General features: G+C 39.6%; 1 protein-coding gene across 12 annotated transcripts in view; it reads left to right on the forward strand.

The window, feature by feature from the left end:
• Nucleotides 1–19,361, forward strand: part of MYOM1 (myomesin 1) — an 80,229-nt gene that overhangs the window by 34,772 nt on the left and 26,096 nt on the right. For 9 of the 12 annotated variants that reach the window (XM_063326633.1, XM_063326629.1, XM_063326637.1 and 6 more), the window contains 11 exons: nt 1,273–1,456; nt 2,479–2,653; nt 4,829–4,950; nt 5,885–6,211; nt 7,820–8,016; nt 8,786–8,912; nt 9,643–9,827; nt 10,908–11,022; nt 14,921–15,077; nt 15,971–16,077; nt 16,199–16,243. In XM_063326633.1, coding sequence (XP_063182703.1) covers nt 1,273–1,456; nt 2,479–2,653; nt 4,829–4,950; nt 5,885–6,211; nt 7,820–8,016; nt 8,786–8,912; nt 9,643–9,827; nt 10,908–11,022; nt 14,921–15,077; nt 15,971–16,077; nt 16,199–16,243 — 1,741 coding nt within the window. The remainder of the gene's footprint in view (nt 1–1,272; nt 1,457–2,478; nt 2,654–4,828; nt 4,951–5,884; nt 6,212–7,819; nt 8,017–8,785; nt 8,913–9,642; nt 9,828–10,907; nt 11,023–14,920; nt 15,078–15,970; nt 16,078–16,198; nt 16,244–19,361) is intronic. The other 3 variants (XM_063326639.1, XM_063326641.1, XM_063326638.1) reach the window with 2 other exon arrangements.

Raw genomic sequence — 19,361 nt, forward strand, 5'->3', positions numbered from 1 at the left:
CTGGAGTAGACAGCATGACAAACTCCCTCTATAATAAGAAAGCACAGAGCAAAGGAATATGTTTTTTTTATATATATATATTTATAAATATATATATACACATATATATAAAATTAAATTTGTATAAATGAAGCTTGTCTGGTGGGACAGATTGTTAACATTTTGGATGGAGGCATTCTGCAAGAGTTTCTTGGCATCAGCACTTTCTCCTCCAGCTGTCTTTTCCTATTTATCCTCTACATTAGCTTTCCATTTGCTTCACCAACTCAACAAAGATGACAAAATTTCTTTTCTAGAACAGAATCAGTTTTAGTTTCAGTGTCCTGCTTTTCTGAGATGGTTTTTGCATGGCTGCTAGCCTAGAAAATTCTTCATGCCATCACCCTTTTTACTTCTATCTCATGGCTCCCAAACTTTTTTATCAATGCTTTTCCCTGTCAGTCTGGAAGTGTCATCATGGGAGACATAAATATCTTCCCATTATGTGTTTTTCATCTCTCTCATGAAGTCTGGTCAAAATAAATGAGTTTCACTTAGCAACAGACTTAGGGAGGATGAATACATGAATTTTGAGTTTCCATATAAGTAAGCTTTTGAATAACCTATTGCATGCTGATTACTGAGCACTAATGTCACACAGTCGGGTAATGTTTTCCTGACAATTTGAAATCCCTCAGAAAGCAGGGCCCATTACTTGAAACTTTCTTTGATGTAAATCACAGGCAAAAATTAATCACTAATATTAATGGTATAAGTGATTATGGGATGTAGAGTTTCTAGCCACAGAAAGAAAAACAATTCACAAATTAATTGCACGTGTTAATTATTTTCTGGAAAATGGAAGTCAGATCCTGAGTGATTCTGGAAGCCACCCCAGAAATATTCTCAAGAGTGGCACAGGAGCATCTAGAAGCAATGTGGTAATGTTAGAGTTTTGTTCTTTGGAAGATATTGAATGTCTGCAGAATTTATTTTGAAAGCAGTCCAGAACTGGATGCAGTTAATAACATCACTTCCTTGTGGTGGAGAGGAGTTTAGCTTTGATATATTAAAACCAGTAAGCGTTTACGTTAGTTTTCTGCAGTAGGTGGACATCTGGCAGATCATAAGCTTTGAAATACACTCGTTCTGTGGCAAGGCCGAAAGAAGGAACGTGACTCCGTTCTCCATAGTAGACACACATTTGGTGGTCCAGGCAGAAAGTCTTGTTGGGTTAGACACTCAGCTTTTCGAAACTTTTGCGCCAAATGCAGTTTCTGGCTTTGACTGCAGTGCGTTGCTGGCACAGAGGACTGGCAAAGGGTGAACACCGAGATCCCTGTGAAGTCTCCTCGCTTTGCAGTTTTTGATTTGTCCGAAGGCAAATCCTACTGCTTCCGAGTTCGCTGTTGCAATTCAGCTGGAATTGGTGAGCCTTCAGAAGCAACAGAAGCCACTGTGGTGGATGACAAACTTGGTAAGTGTGTGGTCGTATGTATTAAATTACCTCCATGGTATCTTTTCAGTTTATGATGTAATTGTTTTGTCTGAAGACGGACAGCTGCCCAGTAAATAATTCAAGTATTAAGAGTAGTCCGTGATTTATTCCCTTTAGCTAAAATAATTTTGGTTTGGGTTGTTGAACTTTTAATGTATAGTCAAATGACAGATGCAAACCAAGGGAATTAAGCTGGAAATAGTGATGCCAAGAACTGCAAAGGCTGCAAATAGTGAAAGAATATGAAAACTCAAGGAAGTACAAAAATGTTTTGTTTTACTTAGAGTCTTTATTGAAAATAAGCCCAGATATCAGCAGAGTTTAACCTTCCTTGTTTGCCAAATTAAACAAAAGTGAAGAATTTAATGTTTACATGAATGCAGAGACTATTTCCACTGGAAGAAAAGCCAAGATGTTCACCACAGTAAAGCATCAGTAGCTATGTCTACATTAGCAATTTGTTTCCAAATGGCAATGCATATTTGAATCCAGTTCCCAGATTGTTTCTGTTTACTGCATATTGATTGAATTCTCAGAGCGGTTTGATGCCCATGAACTACATCCTCTAAGAAGAAGAGTAAAACACCTCTTCTTCAAAAACACTTAAGATGCATTTTGCTACTTAACAGGGGCATTTATTTCTGACTTATTCTGTGGGCTGCACAAAATCATTCGGTGTGCACCTAACACATTTTCCCTTTTAGAAAGCTCCAAATCACATCTCTGGTGCAGATGTTCAGCACAGGGCAATAAACAAAATCTAATCTGAAAGAAATGCCCATAACCATAGGCCATGGAGATGTGAGGAACCTTGCCATCAAAGGCTTGAACCTACTGATCCTGTCCTGCTGTGCCAGATTACTTGATTGAAATCACAGGAGGTTTGGGAGGTTAAATCTCTATTAGTTGTGCTAATATAATCAAGAATAGAATGTCACTCTTATTTTATTTGTAAATTTTGACTGGTTGGTCACTAATTTATTTCTGTTTCTCTCCCACAGATATTCCCAAAGCTCCTGGGCGTATTATGCCAACTAGGAATACAGATACCTCAGTTGTTGTCACTTGGACAGAGCCCCCAGATGCCAAGGAGCTGGTTGGGTACTACATTGAGTCAAGTGTAGTTGGATCTGGTCGTTGGGAGCCATGCAACAACAATCCAGTGAAAGGCACAAGGTAATGGCTTTTAAAGCATGGAAATTGTGGTCACTGGTTTTTGATTTACTGGGTATATGTGCTTTCCAGCCATTAGTAGTAGTAGTTAGTCGCTTTGTGGTAGCCAGCGGGCTGGAATCACTCTTGCAGGAGAAGTTTGTAAAAAGTTATAAAAACATATTTCAAGATGTGATTCTTGTCCAAAAGGAATTTATAATCAAACTTATATTAGAAACAATTAGTCAAGGGGGAGGAAACATGGGCATTGCTAGTGAAGAAAAGAGAAGCAGCTCGCTAGTTTTAGCTATTGTACAACCTATCGGTTTGACAAAAAACAGCATAGCAAGGAATGACTGAGGTTACAAATGTGGAAAATTAAACTGCTTAATGTTTGGAAGCAAAGTCCTTTGTTTTGGAAGACTGCTGAAAACCTTTCTGGATTGTATATCTAGAATGTCAGGAGGAAATGTGAACTATATCACGCTAACAATATTACTTTCTAACTGCTCTTTCACTTGCAAATATCAAGATATTAATGAACGCTCTTAAATATTGGGTATAAACTCACATTTCTTACTGACATGAAGCTCAGTCTCTAGTCAGAAAAAATAATCAAGATTTAAAACTTTGCAAGCTAAATCAGATTTCATTTTGTTTGAATGAGGATGTAATCTTCAGAGTGTAAAGCAGTAATTGCAGAACTTGATCTCCAGTGGGTTAATCGCCAATCCAGAAGCAGTCCGTGCTTGTTATGACTGATTATGCTTATTTGTAATTGCTATCCATGACAACCCCTATTACAATAAGTAAGGCTCCGCTAAATAGTCTTGGACCAACTTTGTTGTCTATGAAGGCATTGTAAACGTACCTAAAACCCCACTTGCTTGAACACGAGCACAATTTCCTTTAAGTATTTTTTTGCGCATTTATATTGCAACAGCTGTATGTGCCAATATTATATACTTTCATACATACTTCTATGATTTATATCGTGGTTACATCAAGTGTTGGTGAAGTTCCATGCCGTTTGCTTATTTTAAAATATGAAACGTGATCTTTATTCACAGTAAAAATGAAAACATTGTTCTGAGTTACAATACATTGTGATGTAACTACACTGCTTAGGTTCCTATGACTGCATTTTCAGTCGATGTGATATGATGTATGATGCAGTCAGGCCCAGGATGACTGTTACCTCTTGGCTTTTCTGGTTTTCTGCACACATCCTGGTGAAAGGAAATGATTTGGAAAAATCTGATAGAACAGGTAGGGAAAGTTCTGCTCTGAAAATTTTGATTCCGATTTTATTTTTTCCCCCAAATGTAATTTTGATTTTGAAATACTCTTTGTTTTCCATATTATATTTGCTTCATACATCATTGCATGATGTCAGCATTGGTAGTGCAAGACGTGACATTATGAAGTAGAACGAAATAAAAGTAACATGAAATAAAATACACTTAAAATATCTATTGAAAAATAAATTCTGTTTTAAATAAAATGCTTAAATTTCCAAACCACAATTTTTCCAAAATAAATGATTCCTGTCCTGGGAAATTTTGTGTTTTCAGGGTGCACGCCAGAGAAAATTTATGAGGTTTTTTATGTGATCATTAGATAATCCAGTAGAAAAACTATTCTAATAAAAGAATTTGTCTGGCTTAGATTATTGTGTCACATATAGAAGCAAGAAAGTGAAATAAAAAATCTGACACTTTTTTTTTTAGCTCTCGTACATTGCCTTGTAATTTTTTTGAACACTGCAATTTTTCATTTATGATTGGAAATGCATTAGGGGAACTTGTGCTACAGGGGTGTCTTTTACTTACGTCGTGAAGATATCTCACAAACAGATTTTCGTATCGTTTCCATTAGGAAGTATGGATTTTATATATTAGCAGAAGTAAGGTAGACCCTCTGGTCACACAAAAACTTGTGTAGTCTTAAGAAGGAGAGAGTGTTGGTAAACAGCACGTCTAAAGAGACATGGTTTTAGACATTATCTTTGTTGTGTGAATGAGGTGCTTAGATACATTCTGCATTCTCTGAACTTCATTTAGGCAACTAGGATCATGGTTTATCTTCAGTTTTCAGAAACCAGAATAAATTTTATGGAAGAAACACTTTCTTTTCCCCCTTAAGATTTTTATTTTCTTCATAATACTTTCTAAGTGTTCCTTCACTGGTTTGTTTTAGATTCATTTGCCATGGGCTCGTAAATGGTGAGAAGTACGTTTTCAGAGTCAGAGCCGTTAATGCAGCGGGACTCAGTGAATTTTCACAGGATTCGGAGCCTATAGAAGTGCAAGCAGCCATTGGTAAGCTATGTTCCATTGCCCTTTTCAGTCGTAAATATGTTTTTTTTTAATTAAGTAAAGATGTTCACGGTAACTATTTGTAACTAATTGTTATGTTTTACAATGCTGTCCACAAATAATAATTTGTCCATAGATCCTGTGGTCTCACAGCTATAGTTTCACAGTCACTGCACTCTTGTAGACTGTTCACCTTCACCATCCAGTCTTCTTCAGGTGTTTCTTGTGAACCACTGTAAGAGAACACTGCCAAGTTCACTTCATAGGTATCCTGGAAAATGGAATGCCATTCTGATTCCATCATGTGGTATTTATCACCTCTAACACACACCATCCTGTATACACTCAGTTCCTAAGAAATTTTTTTCCACACCTAAACCTAATAATCAGTGCAATGTGTTTTTTGTAAACCTTCTATAACCCTGTGTGTTCTCCCTTTGTTGATGAATTACTTCTGTTTGCCACTGCCTGAACTAATCCATAAAGATTAATGAGATCATTGGGCTATAATAAATTGTATGCCTGCAACATCCTCGCTCTCATTTGGACCAAAACCGCATACCTCACAACCTTAGAGCACAGAGACGTGGCCTGGGGCAATTTTGTGAGATCATTTTGCAAGGATCAGAAATATGACTTGGAAGATCTAATACTAAAATAATGGTAGCAAATGAAGATTACTATTAAATTTCCATATTTCTTCTGCCCTGAAAAGTAGACGTTATTAAAAGAACATTACTTGTGAGCAGGTTGAGAGGTATTCTATGCATTTTAAATTTTTGTGAATTCAAGCTTAACATTTTGTGTGTAAAGCCTATGATTTGTCATACTGTGGCTGCATTGTTCACTGTACGCATTTCTTCATTCTGTTGACTAAATGAAGAGGAAAGAATGTATTCTAATTCAAACTGTCTCTGCTGTTTTCTGGCAATTATAGGGGGAGGATTGCTTCATGGTGTGTGTCCTGAACTGAGTGGTAAAGCTGGTGGACTAACAGACCGCACTACCTGCTGGGAAGGCATGCATGAGTCCTCCCAGCCTATCTTTGACACAGATGCTTTGCTAAAATGCAATGCTAAATTTGATAGAGACACTCTGCCCAGTAGCTCTGACAAACTGAGGAGTACAGGAGACGATAACACGAGAGAAATGGTTAAGGACGGTGTCACATCTGCACCGCAAAAAGTTGCTGCTAAGCAGGCAAGTAAGTCTCCACCCGGGGATCTTTTGACACTGGAAAAAGTGACCAAGAAGAAAGATATAGGTGAGAGATAATAAAATGAATAGATTTCACTGCTTGGGTACATCCACTTCAGACGGTTGTAACCTCTGCTCATCCACGCCACAAGTGAACGCACTCTCCAGGGATGCATCTTCCATCAGACCCATTAATTACGTGCTCAACTCTCAGTTAAGGTCATTATGGATGTAATGGTATCAGAGACCACTTTACAAACTTAGTGGCTACCGAAAGGGAAACACATAAATCCATTTACTAATTTAATAGCTTGTTTGACTACATATTAATGTATCCAAGATACTGTATTATTTCTAAATCACTTCAGTAATTTGTTAGGAGTCTTGTTACCTAGTCTCTGGGTGATGTATGTGTGAAGGAAACAAAATCTGATTATGATGGTAAGCATGAAAATCTGTGTTGTGTTAGGATATATGAAGATCCTTTGTGGATTTATGCCTAAGCTACAGCTTATCCTCTGAGACACAGTGCTAATGAATGTTGTGTTGTAGCTCTGACTGACAGCAATATGTAATGAGGAGAACCTATCAAGTTGAAGGCACTTGCACAAAATCGCGCTTTATGTTGTCAACACGTACACACCCATTGTGCCTGAGAAACGTGGGGCTTGAATTTCATTTAAGCCCTGGTACCTGGCCAGTGAACTGAATTCCTCCCCAGCCCTCTGAAGTGAGACTCATAAGACTCGTGCAAAATGCTGAACAGAAAATAAACTAGAGGCACCCGGGGCTAGCTGACACTGAGATAAAACATTAAAGATGAAAGGAAATGTATATGATGTAGGATTTCCATCAACAGTAGGACTTCAAGGTCACAAGTAGAGCTCTTCACTGGTGCATGACATACTGGGTGTGGACAAGCATTTCCTCACTAGATATAGAAAAACCTTTACAAGAATATGGGTGGGGATGAAGTTAATGATTTCTGTATTGTTAAATTTTTTATTTTTTTTTTAAAAAAGAGCAAATTTTTTAATTTAAGTTCCAGTAACAGACATGTTCCATTTCTGGTCAGTCTACAGTGCCTATGATAACGCTTCCTTCCATTAAGGTAAGATTATGTGATGGGTGCAATGATAAAATTTGCACAGTGTATAAATTTAAAATAAAAAAAAAAAAGAATGAACAGATAAACTACATTCTGGGAAGGGAAGAATGTGGATCTATTTTAAAAAAGGGACTACAATGAATATTGTATGTGTAAAAAAGAATTTGCTTTCAGCAAAAGGAAACAAATCATTGCATCTCCAATTTTTTAACTTTTCCTGTAATCTTACTTTTAGTTCCTCATTTTTCACGGTTTTAAAGCGAGTCCTGATCACTTACATCAGAGCTGCAATTGCAACACAGTCTTTCACTATGTATTAGCTTGCTTCTCAAAAGCCAAATGATCCTGAAAATTAATTCCTACGCAGTGTGGAGTTTTTTCATTTGGTTTATTGAAGCTTTTATCCTGCATTTCTTATTCCAACTCCAGAAACTTCCCTTGACCGCATAAATATTGTCCTACTCAGGAAATGCAGGATGGGAGCCACCTGAATACGTACGGTAATTGAACGCCAGTCTGACTATTGAAATATTGCTTCCTACTTACGTATTATTCACATTGAAACAGCTGCTCCATCTCCACCTTATGACATCATGGTACTTGAGAGTGTTCGTGACTCGATGGCATTAGGATGGAAGCAACCTAAAGTCACTGGTGGAACTGAAATTACCGGCTACTACGTGAACTATCGTGAAGTGGTTGACGGAGTTCCTGGGAAATGGATGGAGGCCAACATTAAGGCCATTAGTGAGAGGGCATACAGGGTAAGCCGCTAACTCCTGCTATTGCCGTAGGTGCAGACAATATTTCCAAAACAGATCTCAAAGGCAGATTGGGTTGAATTATGACTCGGTGTGCAGATTGCTGTTCAGAGGGTTTTATATCTATGATGATAAATTTAGTTACCTCTGTTAAACTTCTCTGCAAAGTTATCAGTACACTTACCTGTTCGTCTGGCACCAGCTATCATCTGTGAATGCACTGCTCTAGACATAGCCTGTATTTTTGTAAGTCAGGCCCTCACAACAAATGGCGTTCCTACTGGGTTTGGTGAACCTACCCCAGTGCTTGCTGGTGCTGGAATCAGCTCTGTGGCAGCTGTGTTTGGTGATCAGTTCTTGACCCAATTCAGGGACAGTGCTAGCTACAACCTCACTGAGCTGCTTTACAAATGAAAAGCAATGCCAGGACTGAGTTTCACCCCGCTGTAAGGACAAGTCTTGCCTTAAGTGAACTTGCTCTGTATCACGAGACAGATTAATATGATTGTTGACGAATACCCTGCTCCCTCCGTGACTACCAAAGTGCCTGTCAATAGGAAAAGAAAAATTTGAGCGTGCTAAGACCACTTCTGTATGCTCCACCACTAACTAGAGGAAAAGCCAAGGTAGTTATCACCTTATGTGTGATGTCATAATGCCTTCATCTCTTCAGGCACTTAAAAGCATGCTCATGTATTCAATAATTGTCATTGTGACTTTCTACTAAAGCCTTAATCCAAAGTTAATAAGTACCATTTTATTGATTCTGCAGATTCAAAACCTGAAGGAGAACGTGGTGTACCAGTTCCAGGTGGCTGCTGCTAACCTGGCTGGGGTTGGGACACCCTCCCTACCCAGCCAGCCCTTCAAATGTGAAGAATGGACCATTGCTGTACCTGGTAGGATCCTGAGTGGGAGATGGAGGTTACTCACAGCCCAAGGGTGCTCTGCGACTGATTATCTAAGTTCTCAATGCCTTCAGTTTCTAGGGGAGTCAACGGGCACTGAAGTTCATACCCAGGCTTGAATCTCCATCGCTTTGATTTAGTACATTTACAATGATGCATTAAACAATCCCTATTTAATCAGCAGCATTTTACAAGCAGCTTGTATTTTCTTTATCTTTCCTGCTTGGTTCCAGTACTATGTCTGCCACTTTGCTTCCTAGTTTAAATGGTAGACATAAATACCCGTCTAAGGAATAAGGCAGAGAAGAATGAAGTCCTGTAACCCTTGTCTAAATGTATCACTTCAAGGCCAGATGACTGGCCTTTTAACATGCGTTGAAATGAATGAAAACAACCTCCATTGACTTCAGTGAACTTTAGAGCAGTCCTTGAAGCAGCACATTAGCTTAATAATTAACTTATTTCCCTGAGTTTGGAGTTTATTTGTCGTTTTTGTTTGTTCATGAATATTTGATCAAGATACCGAATCTCAACAAATTTGATTGTTTTCTGGGCTAGTCTTTTTATTAGTCATCGGGTCTAGATATGATACAGAGGAGCTGCACGTGTTATGTCAGCTCTGGGTGTACAACATGGTGTCTGGTTTTGATTTTTTGAAGTCTTTTGCATTAGCCCTATTGGGATTTATTTTGATACCACAACTGCAACTTTTACCTTTCAGGGCCACCCCATGATGTCGCGTGCATAGAAGTTAGGAAGGACTCTTTGGTTTTACTGTGGAAGGAACCGGTTTATACTGGTCGTAGTCCCATAGCTGGTTATTATGTTGACATGAAGGAAACTGAAGCAAAGGAAGAACATTGGAGAAGTGTCAATGAGAAGCCACTTCAAAAGAAATACTTGAAGGTAAATAGCTTAAGATTCAAATGCTGGTACAGTAGTATAATCTTGAGGAAGTCAGCCTTCGATAGCATTATCCTGTGCTGATCATGGTTCCATTTAACAAAATATATAGTAGCTTATGTTGTGCTGAGGGTACACGCATGTAATGTAGTCAGGCACGTGGCTGTATAGTCAGGCAACACTAACTCAGAAGACAATCTGGTATGACAAGCCTAAAAAGAAAAGAAAGCATTGCTAAAACCAAATACCATTCTTATAACACAGGGAGCAACCCTAGCATTTTCTAGCTCAAAAGACAAGACAGGTATCACTACACAAAAACAGATGGCACAAAAATATATGTTGGGATAATGTGGCAAGTGATTCTTTCTAATACAAAATACTCTCTCTACACATTTCATGGCAAGTTAAACCCAAGCTTTTTGCACTATTATGCTACATAATTTAGTGGAATGACTTCTAAATAAGGGATCAGCTGTATCTCTGTTCTAGAGATACGTCTTAAGTAGGTTTGCCATTTGTATGCTTTTCAGAATATTTGAAAGACAACTCACTTTTAAGTGTGAACCTTTCATATATGCTTTAAAGGAGTATTTGCAGGTGTACAGTGTCAGTATGATTCCTCAAGTCACTACAATTAAATCCGTACGCTTATATGCCCTCCTGTTCCCAAGTAGGTGTGGCTGGCAATTATTACCCTGATAATTTCATTTTTAAAAGCCAGAAATTACCTTCAGTAAAAGATTATGCTGTTTCAGAGGTCAGTGTACATGAGTTAAAAACATCCTGTTCCAATAACAATGGTCCTTTTGCAAAGAAATCGATGACATTAATGACGCTGTCTGAATGTTAGCTATGCATACACGGGAGGAACAAGCCAAACAGATCAGTCATGTCACTCCAGAATTGGAAAAAAAAAACAAAAACAAGATGAGGAAGAAATATTTGTCAACTGGAAAAGCAGCAAAACAAAAAGAAGGGAAATATAATTGTCAGGCATCCAGACTGGAATTGTAAGAAGTGTGAAATTAAAATCAATGTTTTGTAGCACATCATGCATGTATGTATATTTGCTTCCTCCAGATAGGTGGCCTAAAGGAAGGTGTGAGCTATGTGTTTCGTGTGCGGGCAACGAACCAGGCTGGTGTTGGAAAACCATCAAATGTCACAGAACCTGTTGTAGCTGAAACACGACCAGGTTTGTTAGAAATGCTTCCTCTGTTTTGTCATATTTAAACAGGGTCTTGTTTGCACAATGTGTTTACATACAGGCTGCTTGCGAACAGTCTGACCCCTCTCAAGTCAAACTTTTTTACCAAACAGGAAATGAGTTGAGAGTCATATCTTACTTTCTTGTCTGGTATATTTTAAGGTCAGAACAGATTTTTCTTACTATAACTACAGGTTCAGGAATATAAAAATACAATAAAGTTGTAGATCAGCTCAACCAAAACGTTCTTCAGATGTAGAATTTTGCCCTTCCTGTAGTAAACCAGTTATTTATGTTTTATCTCCTTTCTTTAACTTATGCAATGTGCCTGAGGAAAGGGTAAAAGAAACTCCTTTTTCCCCTTGGCTTTAAAAACGTAACAAGGTCAGTACGGAGAACACCTTCAGCAGGAATGCAAGTGCACCTCTTTGATAGAGTCATCCTTGAAGGCTGGCTCCAGAGTGTCTATAATGGCAGTAAGAAGCGCAGGAACCAGTGCAGAGGCAGAATCTTTGTACCTAGAACTTCAGCAACCCCTGAGTTTTATTTAGCTATACAGGTAACAGAAGTGACTTTGGCCGGAGTCGACAACTTTTTATTACTAAGTCCCTAACAGAAAACACAAGCATGGGCTTGTGGCTTACTCATCTATAGACTATTTAGAAGTGGAGGATCCAACAAGGGGCAAAAACAAACTCCCAGATATTTTAACCAAATATAGCATAAGGTTAGTGTGACATAAGAAAGTACAGGGGTACAACCCAGCCTAGATCCACCATACACCCTCTTTTCCTCTGACAAGTTCCCTCCCTCCACCTGCAGACTCTCATATCTGCCATTACAATTAAAAAAAAAACCCGAACATAAACTCTCATGAAGATGATCATCACGACAAAAAAAAATTGTACGGATTTTTCAATGTTCACTCAAACGAGGCACGTGCCCACCTGGCAATATAAACTTGAGCAGAACATTTGGTTTAGAGACCTCCCCATTAAAGAAGGAGGTACCTGTCAGGATCATGGCCTTTTTGCAAGTGAGGTTTGGGTTCACGGGTGTAATGTCTGAGGGATCACAGGAAAGTCAGGGTTTGGCCCACTGAAATCTCAGGGAAGCTGAAAATTATTTACTTGTACAAATCTGGTTGACCCATATTTTGGTCTGAGATCTGCAGATGTGGCATCCACCAAACTAAGCTTCTTTAAAGTATTAAGAAAGGACAAAAGGCTTATTAAAAAAAAAATATTTCAGAAATCAGTCTCTTGGGCAGCCTTCCACCTTTTGCCCTCAAACCACACAAATCTCAAGAACAATCATACCATTTTTTTAAATTTACAAGTCTTTTGGTGTTGCCCAATGAATGCTGCCTTTATTACCATCTTGGATGGAGACAAAATATTGTTAGGTCTCTCTAGACAAGCCCTGCTGGAATGTTGTTTTTGGGAAATATGTAAAATAGCCAGACGACTGAGCTTTCTAATCAAAGAATGTAAGTAAATAATATCCTGAATGAAAATATTTGCTTTAATACGAACGGTACCAATTGTCTTTATCCAGTGAAATGTGTAAATATGATGTGATAGTTTGCATCCACCTTCTGTCATTTGAAAACCACATTTAAGTTTTACAGTTATCTTCTAAAATTAAATTAAAAAACCTACCCACAAAACCAAATACCAATCCAGGTTACTTTTGAGCTGTAACTTTGTCTTTAGACAAAAGCACTTTGGTGTGTGGGGATGTGACAGGAAGGAGGGGGAATCCAAGAGCAGACTGCAGCTCTTCCCCATTGCTCCCCTTGGTCCTTGTGCATCTTGGTGCAAAGCAAAACTAGATTCTGGTCCTGCATCAGTCACTTGAGAAGGGCTTGCACCTCAGAAACTAATGAAACCCTGTCCCATTCAACTTTTCTGACTAGCTGTATGCAAAATGATGCCATTAACTGTAGGGTTTTGAAGCTGTCTCCTTTATCTTCATGTTATCTCTTTCTTTTCAACGCAATAAAATGCTCAGATAAATGGAGATTTGATATGACATCTAAGTATTTTATTTCTTATGATGACTTTAAGAGAAGCTCTGGGTGATATGTTGAAACCACCAAGCTATCTAGAGGAGGGAAATTAAGACTGCTACTTCTATGGCGGCCTCTTTGGTTCCATTTTGTCAGATAGGGGGAGACCTCTGGCTAGTAATTTAAGAATTTTTTTTTTTTTTTGGCTCATATAAATACTAGAGGTAAACGACATCACCACTTTTGGAAATAAATGCCATGTATTGTTATCATAATGAGAATACCTTAAAACAAATATAAAAGATCCTGTCCTTCAAATGAACCTTCTGGCTATAATTCTTTGCACATCGTATAAACTGCCATCAAAAGCTTCATGTGCTAATGATCTACAGGAAACTAAATGCTAATTAAATGTCAAGTGATGAATTTGCATATAATAAATTAAATTATAAAAATTTTGCAAATATGCTGCTGCTTAATAAAATATTTGTAGACCTTAGACTTCATTTATCACCTATTGGGACTTAAAGTGCTTCATTACTGCGAGGGCTGGTAAATAACAGTAGCAAAATGTGAATATTAATCTCATCTTTCATTAAATGGTTATGGCAAATTATAAAGACTAAGAAAGCTGCGCGTACACGAATTGTCATTACAGGAGCTACTCACAGTGGTGGAAAGGACGTGTGTAGTATTAGGATGATGAAACACAGAAAGATCCTTGTATGCTTGAGGCTCATTAAGAATTATGCTGAAAATAAAGCATTTAATCCCGATGTCAGAAATAAGGCTCTTGTCTTTAAGGTACAATGCTTTGTGGAGAAAGTGTGTCATTAGCATTCTGGGCAGCCCAGAATTGTCTTAAGCGAAGTAACATAACACGAGTGCCCTATTGAGATGCGAGATCCAGCTCAGAGCTGTTGGGAAAAGGAGGCTGGATGTTCTCCAGCACCTCTCAGTGCACACGCTCTCCCTGGCATTCTCAGACAAGTTGTTGAAATGAAAGTTAACGCCACAGATGACGAGCTCACCGAGCCGCCCGAATCCCAGACGAAATTCCCTAAGCTTAACCGGGGGGTGCGAGGGGGCAGGATAGAGGTGCCTTTGGGTTTCTGATCTGGGATTCACTCCCGGGGCCTTTTAAAGGACAAACTGGGTCGCTTCATCCAGCTCAGGGACTGTAGGTACTGGCAAAACAGGGTGGGCGACTTAAGCAGCTAATTGCAAATATTCACTCCCTTTGTGGGCCCGGGATCAATGCTGCTGCAGACGGGGCGGCAGGGCCGGATGCCAAGCAACAGCAATTAAACCAGCCTCCCGGAGTGAAGCCAGAGTCACTGAAAATGTGCCTCAGTTGCACAAGTGAGTCCTGATGGGGCAATTCAAGGAGTGTTTCCTCTTCTGCCGCCTGCACCTCTTCAAACACCCGCATTTGCACACCGTATTCCCTTTAGAGCGCTTATCTTATTAGGGAATAAGAAATCCATGCTGCATAATGAAAGCTCTGACTACCCCTTACCGTGGAAAATATTGCTATTTAATATTTCAAACATTTAGTGGATCTAGAGGCTTGCTTTTTTTTTTTTTCCCCTTCAGGTTTTTCTAGAGCAAATATCATAAACTTTCATGTGGGCTTAGACTTGCTGAAATAAATCGGTTGATTTATGATGCTCTTTAATCTGTTCTGTACTTTTATGGATAAGAATAAGAACTGTTCTTCTGAATCAAAGACTGAGGACGCCCATGTTTGCAGCAATTTATGTGCCGACTGAGAAAACAGCAAGGATCTGCTTAATCTCCCCTATGAACGTTATCTATAAAAATTTGTTTACTGGCTTCCTGACAAAGTGGAATTGCCTTGTTCTGGTCTTTCAGGAACGAAGGAAGTGGTGGTTAATGTAGATGACAATGGAGTAATTTCCTTGAACTTTGAATGTGATCAGATGTCTCCAAACTCTAAGTTCGTTTGGTCCAAGAATTATGAACCAATTGAGGACGACTCTCGACTGAACATCGATACCAAAGGCGGAAAGTAAGAACTCCTGGGGGTCGCAATCCTCGTGTAGGCTGGTCACAGAAATCCATCCTTTTCGATGTATGACCTCAGTAAGAGCTACAGCTGCCTCTGTTACTGGAAGGTTACTTTATGAGCATGCCGTTCTCCAGCAAGTCCATACGCAGACCGCTTGGAAATTGAGTCAGACCTCCTGACTGAGTTATGTTTGTGCATAGGGAGAGAAAAATCTGTGCTCCGTCATCTTGTAGCCTGTCAATCAAGGCAAATTATTATTATTATTCCTACTGTTGTTATTTTAAATCTCCAAAGGAGAAAATTGTCTGGCTGCTTGCAAAATGCTTTTACCATGTAACACTGTCGCAATCTTTGGAGATGCTGGAGTAAGCAGGACTCTCTTCTGGCGTCAGCACGGCCTGATTTGGTAACTTCTGTCGTGCTCTACAAGCCTACTCTGTTTCGTCAGGCTTTTAACAGAGAGGGAGACATGGCAAGTGCACAGGTCCAGCCTGCGAAGTACCTGTCTGCTTTTCCAGTTATTGAAACCATACAGGACCGGTGGCTCACCACGCTCCTGGTATTGCATGTGAAAATTGAATCACCCCATACTTGCAGTATCCTTTCACGCTCATCGAAGACTTGACATGTTTTTGAGCATGCTTGAGCTCGGTTACACTAGCAATCTCCAGTGCTTTTGGCACGATGTGAGAGTTGTGCCACCTCCATTTGTACCACATGTGGTAGGACCTACCCTGCTTTATACTGGCCAGAGCCCCGCGTTTGCTTGTTCAGTCAGAGCAAAAGCTAATATGAGATTATTTTTATCTGGTGTTAGAGACATAAAGGAGGAATTTGGTTCAGACTGATCTAATCTTTTTATCAAAATGCTTTTTTTTTTTCTCCCCCTAAAGGTCAAAAGCTACCTTTAAGGATCTTGGAGAAGATGATTTAGGAATTTACTCTTGTGTTGTTACAGACACCGATGGAGTTTCATCAAGCCTTACAATTGATGAGGAAGGTAGACAGAATGTCTATTAAGCATGCCTGTTTTGCTTTCACATCTGTTTTTCCCTGCTGCTGAGTGTCTCAGATCCGTAAGGCACGCACGCTTCATATTATTTCTTTTACGTCTTTTGCAGAAATGAAACGCCTACTTGCTCTGAGCCACGAACGCAAATTCCCAAGTAAGTGAATCAAACGTGTCTGCTGTAGGGGGGAGTTTTGCATGTGGTGGGGTATCACAAAGCTCCTGCCACCATCAGGTAGGGAAGTCACTATGGCAATTTCAAGTGAAAGTGGTTTTGAATTGAAAAACTAAGATTCCTTTTTTTTCCCTCTTTCTTTCAGTACATTTGTGTGTTACTGTTGTTCATCCTGATCTGTGGCAGGCTTCTGATCTAGGCATATAATAAGTCTGTATTACAGTTGGAAAATAAGTATCCCATTGGCTTTGTGTCTTCTGCAGAACAGCCTTTTATACTTACTCAGCATACCTAACCTCATTTGAACACCTCATTTTGAAAAATTCTCTAACTTTACTCCAACTGAAGTTAGCGTAAGTTAAATTTAAGGTTAATAAAGCAGGCAACTGTTGTAAATTCAGCTGCAATGGCCTATATTTACACAGAATTTTCCTGCTACAATTCATTCCCTCCATCTTTCCTGTAACACTTGACAATATGAACATACTTTCTTCTGCTTGGGATAGTATTTTTGTCAACTCCTCAGACCTCCCTCCCATACCTGTGTGATATCCCGGTAGTAGCACAACTTGGTTATTTTCATTGGAATGTAACTTCAATAATAGAAAAAAAAAAATAAATTGGATCGTATAATGAATCCTATCACACACAACAAGATGAGACCTAAACCTTGTTTCATCTTCTCCCACTACATTTTCTTCTTCTTCGTTCCAGGCAGTAAAACTCTTGCCTATGTTCTAACACCTTCAGCTTTGGGCATGCACTGCTGGCACCTCTGCCAAATCAGCCCCCATCGCGCCTCTCAGCCCAGTTTAAGCTTGGCCGCAGGAATGGCCTGTCTTTTTTGCCCACATCATCTCTCTTTCTCATTTCCTTCTGTGTTTTTCCACATCAGCCCTACCCTTCTCAACAAATTGTATCACCTTTTGACAGCTTAATGACAACCCAAGCACCCCCTTGTTTACTCCTGCTCCTCCCAGTTGTTTCCTCCTAATTGTATCTTCACGCTGCAAAGTTAGTCATCACAAAACCTTACTGTTGTCCCACGTCCTTGCTTGCCCCGACCTTTGTCTTCTGAGTGCTCTTCCACCCTCCGTGCTCATAACTAACGTCACAGAAGCAGCTCCTCAGGACACAGACCGTGTCTTCTTTTTTAGGCAACTGTGCACTTGTAGCTGTGCATGAGCTTCCAGGAGGCACAGGCAAAAAGGGAGATCACTGCAGAACGTATCCTCAAGGAGGAAACTGTCTCACTTGCTTTGGTCACTCTAGGCCCCATGGATGCTACAAAAAAAAATAATTACAAACAGGAGTTAAGATACATCTGGCTATGGCTAGGAGGCTAGAAAAATAATAATGAGCTGCTATGGATCAACATGAAACTTTAGTCATATCTGCAGATAATCTGTTTGAGGATTACTCAAAATCTCTTAAAAAAAAATAATTATCCTGTTCTATTCTAGTTGCTAGGCACTTCTGATTCAACATAAGCTCTTGCATGTTGCTTTGTTTGTACTTCTGAACTGCAATTAATTGTAACTTCTGCTTAGAAACATCTGCAGCCAGTAACTCCATGGGAAAATGGGTTGCTTGTATAATGCAGCCTTACAGAACACAATTATACATGGGCACGATTGTGTATTGGTGCTGGGTAAAAATAAATTGTTCCAACTCTTCAATTCAGTAACAGCCCAAGGACTCTCTGTCAAGTGCTCGCAGTAACTTGTGATGCTGTACAAATAGGATGTAAAACCTTGTAAGCACGCTGGCTGGAAAATGCCTAAAGTAGCTGTCGGTGCTTATGGAAATATTTTAAAATAAGACTTTTGCTCATGGAGGACTGTAACGCAGAGCTGTCCGGTTCCTTTAGCCTGGGGAGTGAACAGCCTTTTCCTGAAAAAGAACCCTTTTGCATCCTTTCAGCCCTTTATTTAACAGCTTCTGAGATACTTTCCTCTTTTCCATGATAGACTAAGATATTCATAGTTAATTACATGCAAATCGAGTGGGGGTTTAAAATTACCATAGAGCTGACAGTGAGACAAAAGCAGTGCAGCCTGATGTCTATTCACACCCTCTCCCTCTTGCTTCCACTGGCTCCTGTAGCATTTCAGTTGCTTTTTTTGGGAGGGAGAAATTATGAAAGACCTGAGATTCCTTTTGTTTCTTACAAGCAAAGTGATGCGCTGGCTGAGGAAGCCTCACACGGACCATGTGCACTGCTGGGGCACACTCCTATGGGGCTCTTCTTTGCCCTGCTCCCTCGTGGTAACGCTGTCCCTCCAGGCTCCAGGCTTTCCTCTTTCTTGCTAAGCCCGTGTCTTTTTCATAATTCTCTTTTTTTCCTGCAATTGTTGCCTCACCTCTCAGAAGCCTTATTTTCACCAGAGACAGGTCCTGTGCCACTCAGGCACCACAAGCAAACATGCGGGTGTGGGAGGGCACGGTGAAGGGGCTGAGCATGGGAAAGGAAGACATGGGGGGTCCTTGCCCCCTAACTTTGTTTGGCAGTGGGGTGGGATGGCAGCTCTGCTCCGGGAGGCACCCCAATCGTTCAGGACAGTGCAAATACAAAGATAAGAGAAACTAGACACTACCTCAGTCCCAGTCCTCTCCTGCTGTAGCTAGGCCTTTGCATGCATGGAATGCAATGGAATGCAATGGAATGCAATGGAATGCAATGGAATGCAATGGAATGCAACAGAATAGAATAGAATAGAATAGAATAGAATAGAATAGAATAGAATAGAATAGAATAGAATAGAATAGAATAGAATAGAATAGAATAGAATAGAATAGAATAGAATAGAATGGAATGGAACGGAATGGAACGGAACGGAACGGCACTGCACGCACTGCACTGCACTGCACGGCAGGGCATAGAATAGAATAGAATAGAATAGAATAGAATAGAATAGAATAGAATAGAATAGAATAGAATAGAATAGAATAGAATAGAATAGAATAGAATAGAATAGAATAGAATAGAATAGAATAGAATAGAATAATCTTCAGTTGGAAGGAGAAAACAACCCTGTCCTGGGATTTGTCTGGGAGGAGGTGTATCTTTACACTATCACCAGACTGCATCATCAAGCAT

The sequence above is a fragment of the Chroicocephalus ridibundus genome, chromosome 2, assembly GCF_963924245.1.
Source record: "Chroicocephalus ridibundus chromosome 2, bChrRid1.1, whole genome shotgun sequence".
NCBI classification, from domain to species: domain Eukaryota; kingdom Metazoa; phylum Chordata; class Aves; order Charadriiformes; family Laridae; genus Chroicocephalus; species Chroicocephalus ridibundus.